General features: G+C 36.5%; 1 protein-coding gene across 1 annotated transcript; it reads right to left on the reverse strand.

Annotated features, from left to right (window-relative positions):
* Nucleotides 1-432: 432 nt before the first annotated feature.
* LOC115709075 (calcium-transporting ATPase 4, endoplasmic reticulum-type) lies at nt 433-5,780 on the reverse strand. The gene is made up of 8 exons (XM_030637109.2): nt 3,964-5,780; nt 3,735-3,801; nt 3,482-3,603; nt 3,065-3,346; nt 2,591-2,968; nt 2,095-2,204; nt 1,469-1,697; nt 433-1,360 (listed from the first exon to the last, which is right to left on the reverse strand). Exons 1-8 carry the CDS (start codon nt 5,380-5,382, stop codon nt 776-778), a joined length of 3,192 nt encoding a protein of 1,063 aa, XP_030492969.1. The 5' UTR covers nt 5,383-5,780; the 3' UTR covers nt 433-775.
* Nucleotides 5,781-9,678: the final 3,898 nt, after the last annotated feature.

Raw genomic sequence — 9,678 nt, forward strand, 5'->3', positions numbered from 1 at the left:
CAAGCTAACTCACCCCACGATTCAGAAAACGTTCTTCTTCCCGTTATGATTTTCCAATCCATTCGTCTATATAATGTGATTAAACTGATGGGAAGAATACATCTTTTCTTATAAAAAAAATACAGTTTTCATAAATACTAAAATTCCATACGGTATCAAATTTATTTGAGTGTATTCGACGGGGCTCTACAGTGCATTGGAGTTCTAATACAGTGCGACGACTGGGTTATTTTATCCTAGGGACGACCGACAAATTCCGACTGCTTGCACACTCTTGGGCAGTGCTGCGAACGTCTTAAAGAGAATGACTTAATCCGCAACTCAACCCAAAATTTTTCATTCGGTAATATCGTTCCTCTTTTATTTTGTTAAAAGTTTATTCAACAGTTATATTAAACAATAGTCTATTTTCATTAATTACTTCAAACATGGTAAAATAAACTGATAAATAATTTACTAAAACCTATTATTCCCTTACAAAAATCAATGCATTTCATTGTACAGTGAAATTGCATAATAATATAAATATCTAAAAGCTCCTGGCACATCTAATTTGGGTGCACGAAAACTTATTTGGTCATATTTTCCAATAATCAGAAAAATTCCAGTCTTGCTAAAGACTCGAAAACAAAAATGGTAAAACAGTAAGTAAAAAGAGATGAACTTTCTTCTAAGGCCCAAACAATTCCTCTCAGTAGGAAAAAATGGGAAGAGGGTTGCTATAGGTGAGGCCCAATATCTGTAAGGTTCGTTTGAATCAAATGTTTGAAATGTCTCACTCGGACTTGGGTTTTGGTCCTCTGCTCCTTCTAGATGAATGAGACCAACTTGTACACCTTCCCACGAACTTTAAGACCTCATCTATGAGAACAACTGGTAAGGCAACGGCCAAAACCAAGAGCCATTCGTTGAGGCTCAGTGGGACGATACTAAATACCTGAGCTAAGAACGGCACATATAGAATCAAGAAATGCAGGCCGAACGAGACAAACATGGCACAAAGAAGCCATGGGTTGACCCATGGAGGCATTGTCAACAGGCTTCCGTCCTCGGAAAGAGCGTTGAGTGAGTTGAACATCTCAATAGCAACGAGTACAGAAAGGGAGAGAGTTGTGGCTTTAACCTTACCCCTTTGGAAATAATCACATGGGTTGTCATCAAAAGAAATGACCTGTGAACCAGCTGTGAAGGGTGAAACTGTGAAGTTTTTCCATGATGAGCATTGGCCCCAGTTTGCAAGTTGGGAGTAAGTGACGAGGGTGTGACCATCTCCGCTGAGGTCAATGCCTAAAAAGGAGCCATGTGTGTACCAAATGATGAAAACGCCAACAGTTGCTACTCCAACGTACATTCCAATAACCTGAGACAAAATAATCAAATAAATACACTGCACAGTTTCGCTTTTTGTGTATAATATAAACAAAGAAGTTAGTGAAATGAAAGCCATTTCAATGGAGCAAAAAGCTACCAGATAACGGAATAGAATCCAGGCAGTGATGAGAGACTCGTTGCTTCTACGAGGGGGCTTCTTCATTATATCTTTATCAGGGGGATTAAATCCTAATGCTGTTGCTGGTGGCCCGTCAGTGACAAGATTTACCCATAAAAGCTGCACAGGTATCAAACCTTCAGGAATACCTAATGCTGCTGTGAGAAAGATGGAAGCAACCTCACCCATATTGGAAGAGATCATGTACCTGATAGAGTTTGTCATAGGGTAATGAAATTCATCAAAATTATATTCGGCATACACGAGATGCGAAATGAACTAATCTACTTAGGATTCTCACTGCCAGTTGAGAAAGCATAACAGTTAGGGGTTATTAATGAAGTTACTTCATTCAATCCAAACAAACTACAAGTACATGGTGGGGGTACACTACAGTATCATCCTGCCAAAATTTGCAAAGTCGAAACTCAAAGCATGTGTTCAATTGTATTACATAGTTGTGAAATTAAATAAATCTAACCAGCATTATATTAGCTTTTCTTGAGAAACTTGTAAAATTTCTTAATGTAGTTTATTTCATACTATCTTATTTTGTTTTGCTTCAATGAAAGAGACAGACATCCCATGGTGAAACAAAGACTAACCGGATAAAAGCTTTCATGTTGTTGTAGATGGATCTACCTTCACCAACAGCAGAAACAATAGTACTAAAATTATCATCAGCCAAAACCATGTCAGATGCTTCCTTTGCAACCTAGAGGAAGTTAGACCACCGTTAAGTTAGCAAAATCGTAAGCAGAAATAAAGGAAAATAAAAATATGTTTGTCATACACTTGCATTAAAAAGAAAAACAAGGAGCCCATTTACAGCACAAAGATTCAATTGACAATACTTGAATTCTGGTCATGACATTTTTATTAATTTTTTTTAATACCATTTTTATCATATATTCAACTCGTAAAAAAACATAACTAAAATCAATATAAACTGTCCTAAATTTCTCCTTTCAATAATTCAAGGTTCACCATTTATTTCAAATTGTAAAAAATATGCTCCAGCATCTAACCTCATAACATGATAGACATCTCATAAACGATACAATAAAAACAATCAATTTATAATAATGAAATGATAAGTACCTCTGTTCCTGCAATGCCCATTGCAATCCCGATATCAGCAAGCTTTAGAGCAGGTGCATCATTCACCCCATCACCAGTCATGGCAACAACCTCTCCATCTTCTTTGAGCAACTTAACAATTTCTTGTTTGTGCCTAGGTTCAGCCCTAGAAAACAAAAGGCCACCATCTTGTCTCAAATGAGCTTTCTTATCAGACAGCTCCATGAACTCTTTACCTGTTAAACTTCTTAAACTAGTGTCCTCTTGAAATCCAAATACACCAATTTCATGGCATATAGCTTCTGCTGTATTCTTATTATCTCCAGTAATTACCATAACACGAATTCCTGCTGCTCTGCAATCCTCAATTGCTTGGCGAACTTCCCCTCTTGGTGGGTCCTTAAAAAGTATAGAAAATACAGCCATACAGAGTTAGTTTGGGAAAGAAAAATGTGATAAACAATACTATTTACAGAAAGAGAAAACAGGACTCACCCTGAGTCCAACAAAACCAACAAAAGTGAGGTTACTCTCAATTGATGAATAACTAGCATGATCAAGTAATAGCTTATAAGCTGGGTGTTCTTCATCGCCATCATAGGTTTCAAACTCAGGAAGCTCATCCTTGTATGCAAAACCCAAACAGCGCAGTGCACTGCTTGACATATCTTGAAGGACATCTAAGACAAGGTTCCTTGTACTTTGATCTAGTTGTATAACAGAACCATCAAGCAACTGCATTTTAGTGCTTCTCTCTAACACATTCTCAACAGCACCCTGTTGAATACGATAGACAAATTTTATTGTAAAAAACAAAAATTTTCAGTGAGATTGCATTTTGTTTTGTTTAAACTTCCCGAGTCATGTAGCATTTCAAGAAGAAAGCGGAAAAGGAAGAGAAAAAGACAGAACCTTCACTAGTAGTGACTTATTCCCAGAAGAGGAGTTAACTACTACACCCATAGATTTCCTATCACGGTCAAACTCAAGAGTTGCAATTCTGCTTTCACATTCATTCCACCTCTGGCAACAACCTTTAGCAGAATGAAATGAGGAAGAGATAAATTATTTTAGTTCAACAGTCAAAACAAAGAAAGAAAGAGCAAAAAGACAGAAAATGGAGAGACTGAACACAAAGCTTGCCCAAGTTTTATGGTCAACTTACGTAGTAAATTATTTGTGGGTCCAATATCAGGACATCCTTCAGGGAGGCCCATCTTCTCAACTAAGACCTGAAAAACTCAACAAAATTAAATAAAAAACAAGTGCATTTTCCAAAGCATGAGAACATCAGATGCAAAACTTTAATTGCCCAAAGTATTCAAGAGCAAAAGATTACACGAAGACGTATGACAATATATACAATTACGTATATAACCAAAATAAAGTATCACCTTTAAAGCAGCCTCTGTAGGCATCCCATGAGCTACGTACTTCTGCTCGGACTCTGTTATTGCAGCATCATTGCAAACAGCAGCAATTTTAGCGATCATTTGAAGATTAGAATCCATACCACCAGTAGGCCAGTCATTTATTTCGCCATCAAATGGGTTGTAAGAAGTTCCATCAACCTTGAATGTCCGCACAGTGTTACCTCTGGAACCCATGGCTATAAGCTTCGAGACAGCCATCTGATTTGTGGTCAAGGTACCTGTTTTATCAGAGCAGATCACAGTAGTACAACCCAGAGTTTCAACACTTGGCAATTTACGAACAAGAGCATTTTTCTGAGCCATCTTGCGGGTACCAAGAGCCAGACATGTCGTGATAACAGCAGGCAAACCTTCCGGAATAGCAGCCACCGCCAACGCCACTGCAATTTTGAAGTAATACGTACACTTCTCAAAGGAAAACTTAAAATTCGTAGGCCAGCCGTTCTCATACTCCCAGGTAAGGAAGTACTTAACATTAATGAGCCAAACCAGAGCACAAATCACCCCAATTATGAGAGTCAGAAGCTCCCCAAACTCGTTAAGCTTCTTCTTCAATGGAGTATCTTCCTCACTCTGTGAGGCTACATGAATTTGAGTATGAACCTTTCCGATTTCGGTTTCCATGCCCGTTTGAGTCACTAAGCAAATACAATTTCCACTCACAACAGTTGTCCCTGCAAAAACCATACATTTCTTCCCTTGAATATCAGCATCGCCTGAAACAGCCTTATTGGTCTTATTCACAGCTTCACTCTCACCAGTCAATGACCCTTGCTCGACCCTCAAAGTCGAGCTAATCAGCTGAACAACCCGCATATCAGCAGGGATCTTATCCCCAACTTTAAGCTCCACAACGTCACCAGGAACAAGTTCCTTAGCGGGCAAGTTAGGAATTTTTTCACCATTTCGAATAACAGTAGCGCTCTCCGATTGAATCTCCTTAAGAGCCTCAAGCGCCTTCTCGGCGTTGTTCTCTTGCCAAACACCAACTATAGCATTCAATATCAATATCAGAAAAATCACCAATGGCTCGACGAAGGCAGTGATCTCCTTCTCCTCCTCCTCGCCGTCGTACCAGGCAAGCACAAACGAGATTACGGCGGCGGCGAGTAGGATCCGAACGAGAGTGTCGTTGAACTGATCCAGAACTAATCTCCAAATCGATTGCCCCTCGTGCTTCTCCAACTCATTCCAGCCATGAATCTTCCTCCGCTCCTCAATCTCCTCGGTTTTCAATCCCGATCTCACACTCACCCGAAACCGCTCCTCGCATTCCCCAATGTCTTTGGCCCAAGCCGGGTATACATTCTTATCAGACACTCTAAAATTCGACGAGGACGAGCTCTCCTTGGCCGCGTAATCTTCACCTCCCTTCCCCATTTTCGTTACAGCAAACGAAACCCTAGCTAGCAGCAGGGGATCGTATACGAAGACTAAAAATCCAAAATGATTGGAAATGTCAGGGGAAGAAGGATGAGGAATCGGAGTAATATATAAGAGAATAAAGAAAGAGACTCTTGAGTCTTCTTCTTCAAAGTTCAAAGGAGTGATTAAATATTTTCCGTTTGGTTCTCGAGAAAATTTAAAGCTAATAAGAGAGAAAAACAAGGAGATTCAACAGTTGTTGTCTCTGTCCCACATCGAGATTGAGTTAGGACTTAGGAGTGGCTTCTCCGTCTCTCACTACTTTTTAAAATTATTAATTAAGTTCAACTTAATTATTTAAGATTCAAGAAAATTAATAATTCATAATATATTAATCCGAAAATAATAATTTGTAATCAGATTTTGATAGAGATTTGATTCGAGGGATTAAATAATTATTTTCGAAACTGCCTTGTACCATCGTACGCATACTGTACGTCAGAATAACAGTTGGCGCATCAACTATGTCATTTGGCTCATCTGGCACCCTTTTATTGGTTGATGCTCATAGTTTCTTTCCTATGAATTCCACTTAGGGGTGTTCATTGGATCACATCCAATATTTTTAGGCCTATCCAGATCCGATCCAATCATATATTGGATGTTAGATTTTACCATCCGATCTGATCCAATCAATTTAAATCATCCAATCGATCCAACATCCATTGGATGTTGGATTGGATCGGTTCTATCCATTGGATGTATTTCATATATATTTATTAGTTTAATGTGGGTTTATCCAATATATTAGACCTAATATTTTTTGGATGGGATCGGATCCATTCAATATTTTAAGTCTAGTATGCATTGGATTGGACTGGATCCATCCAATCCAAGAAAAAAAAGTAAAACTTTAATGTTAATTTTCATATATATATACATATAGATTGTATAACAATATAAAATTTAATTACTCATCCAAACTAAATGAAAATATAAATTAGTTCGATTGGATGTTGGATGTATTGGATTTTTAGACACCCCATCCACCATCCGATCCAATCCAATTGGATATTTAAAAATAACATCCAATCCGATCCGATCACAATTGGATATCCAATGTTTGGCGGTCGGTTGTAATTGGATCGGTCGGTTCTTATTGGATTGGATCGATTTATGCACACCCCTAATTCCACTCAAAGGGAATGTATTGTCAATTTTTGTTAGGCATCATCTCTACTCGAGAACTCTAAATTTGATGTTAAATCAACCTTAAAAAAATTACTATTTCAACATTAATTTTTTTTTTATTAAATTTTTACACTAAAAATTTATTTTGCACATTTTATTACAGTTTTACCCCTACACGCCTACATCAATTTTTTTACTTACCATTAGGGTTGAGCATCGGTCGGTTTGGTCGGTTTTTTTACAAAAAAAAATCCAAAATTCGGTTTTCGGTTTGGATTGGTTCAATCCGAAAACCGACCGACCAATCCAGAAACATCCTTAAAACCGACCAATGTGAACCGCGGTTTGGTCGGTTAAAACCGACCAAACTGATTTTTTTTTTTTTTGTAAAATATAATAAAATTTATTTTATAAGCACATTAATACAAACTCTAAACACATCATTATATATTTTACAAGTCCAACCATACAAATTATAATGTCTAGTTAAAAGTTCAAACTCTAAAATACAACATAATACAACACAAATCAAATATAACTTATAAGTCCAAAATAGTGAATGACTTTAATAAAGTTATTACTTTTAAATTTTAATATTAATAAAATAACAATATATTATATATTATATATTTTACTTATCAGTATATACTATATAGTATATACAATTAGAATATAATAAACAAACTAAAAAATTAAAAAATTATATATGTATAAGGTATTTCGGTCGGTTTCGGTTTTATTGGTCGGTTTACGGTCCAAAAAAAAACCGACCGACTATTGGCGGTTTAAACCGTTGTCGGTTTTTTCGGTTTTCGGTTCCGCCGGTTTCGGTTCCAGCGGTGTTCGGTAGGTCGGTTTGAACGGTTTTTTCGGTTCTCTGGATTTTATGCTCAGCCCTACTTACCATCTTTGTTTTATTATAATAATATCACTTACTCATCATTCTCATACACAGACACGTGTGTCATCCCCATCACACATCAATCAACTCCCACTCTCTTCCCTCTCTTTTTTCCTTTTCTTTTAATTTGATTTTCGATTTTCCTTTACTTTTTTTTTGTTTGGAAGATCAATAACCTCCATTGTTAAGCATAACCACCCATTATTCATCACGGTTTTTTCCCTCTCATTTTTTGTTCTTCCAAAAAATTTCAACTCCCACTCAACCCACGATTCCTCAAGATTTTTTCCCACTCAGTTTCTTCTTGTTTCAAATTTCTTTATAAAATGGCCATCACTCGTTCATCCTTATCTCCTTCCCCAGTTCAGAAACAAAAATCGAAAATGGGCTTGAAATCTTTGGCTAACAAATCAAAGGGTAAACGTCCGATCGTTGAAGAGGATGATTCTGATTTTGATCCTCCTTTGACCAAGCGTGAGAGGCCACATACTACGAAGAAATCGAAGCTGAATGTGGAGGAGCAAATGGTTCAAGAAATTTCTGGGAAAAAACCTAGTGCTTCTGCTGAAGTTCGAACAGAGGTTGGTTTTCAGTTTCATTTTCGTTTCCCCCTTTTTCAACATTTAGTGTTTTCCTAGATTTTTGCGTTTTTTTTGTTCATTCTGCTCTGTGTAATTTTAGGGTTTCCTTTTGAAAATTTTGTTTTATCTTGTTTAATTTTTTAGGTCTTTATTGTTGGTTTTGAGCAATTTATTTTGTTCTTTTCTGGGTTTGGTTTTTAAATTTGATTTTGTTTTCTTTATTTACAGTGTTTGTATGTGTTTTAGGTTCTGTATTTTGTTTTCGCTTTAGTGTGTACAATCAGTTGTCTATAGTTTCTTATTAGTTTTTTTATAGTTTAATGTTGTTATGTTTGATGTCTTTTTCGATTTTCATTAGGTCTAGTTGTTTGCTGTTAGTTTTTAGGTATCAAAATGATTTCAGATGTTTGCTGGTTATTTTTGTATAGTTGTATCTATTTGGTAATTTTTTTTTGGTTTTTTGATAGTTTTATTGTAGTTGTCATACTGCATTATTCACAATTAATAATTTATTGTGGCCATTTTGGTTATGTTGCAGGTCTGGGACTACAAATTTAGTCCTTCTGATTACTATAGATCTAAGTGTGTTTGCACTAGTCTTTTTTCTGTCATAGATAATATTAAGAAAACTTTGTCTATTAATTTACTGTCCATGTTTCGTGAAACTCAGTTTGGTCATGAGTTTGTTTTTCATCCCTAAGTTGTCCATAGTTTATTACTGAGGGAAGTTTTTCAGCCCAATCCTAAAGAGTTTTGGGCTAAGGTTGCTGGCCGTTGCATACGATTTAGTGCTGAGAAATTTTATTTGATTTCTGGAATTGATTGTTTCGGTGATGACAGCAAGTTGTTGTTTTCACAGGAAACAAATCAGTTGGTAGAAATCTGTTTTCATGGTGTAAAAACCATTGACCACAAAGCCATTGAGGATGCTTTCTTGGGTAGTAGGTGGGGTTTGGATGAGTCCATTGGATTGAAAATGGTTGTTTTGTATTTTATTTAGTGTTTTCTTCTTAGTAATATTCATGATAAAGAAGTATCTAGGTTTGATCTAGATGTTGTGGATAGCGGTCGGTGGGACGAGTATTGTTGGGGTAGGGAATCCTTTGAATTGACTATTGATTCATTCAAAGGTAGAATTCAGCATGGGATTTTAATGAAAAATAAGAAGGCAGAGAAGGGAGGCCAATATGATGGTTGGTATAGGGCTTTGGGATGTCCATGGGTTTTTACGGTTTGGTTTTATGAATGCTGTCCTGCTATGGTCAACTCTTTCTGTAAAAGAGTTTCATCTTCTATTCCCAAGGATTCTGAATTGGAGTAACACCATTGTCACCAAAAATCCAACTCTTCGAGACTTGAAGGGCAAGATTTTTTATTTGCCGTTGAACAAGGTAAAATACAGTTTCTTTACTGTTTCTTTTCAGTTTTATTTATGTTGTTAATTTTTTGTTTTTTTAATTGTTTTATATTTTTATATTCTGATTGATTATGTTGTTCAGTTGAAGATCAAAAACATGTGTCCTACTGATGAAGAGAGGCAGAAGCTTCAACTTGACGGTTTATTTCTTGATGAGTCTATTAATGACCGTGGTGTAGCGAAGCAATCATTTGAGAGTGGGTCATCTTCAAAGAAATCTG

Source organism: Cannabis sativa, chromosome 3 (genome assembly GCF_029168945.1).
Source record: "Cannabis sativa cultivar Pink pepper isolate KNU-18-1 chromosome 3, ASM2916894v1, whole genome shotgun sequence".
NCBI classification, from domain to species: domain Eukaryota; kingdom Viridiplantae; phylum Streptophyta; class Magnoliopsida; order Rosales; family Cannabaceae; genus Cannabis; species Cannabis sativa.

Coding starts and splice junctions, on each gene's coding strand:
- LOC115709075 (XM_030637109.2), bottom strand. CDS start 5,382: ATGGGGAAGGGAGGTGAAGATTACGCGGCCAAGGAGAGCTCGTCCTCG. Junction 3,604..3,734: donor ACCCACAAATAATTTACTAC/GTAAGTTGACCA, acceptor ATTCTGCTAAAG/GTTGTTGCCAGAGGTGGAAT. Junction 1,698..2,094: donor AACATGAAAGCTTTTATCCG/GTTAGTCTTTGT, acceptor AAACTCTATCAG/GTACATGATCTCTTCCAATA.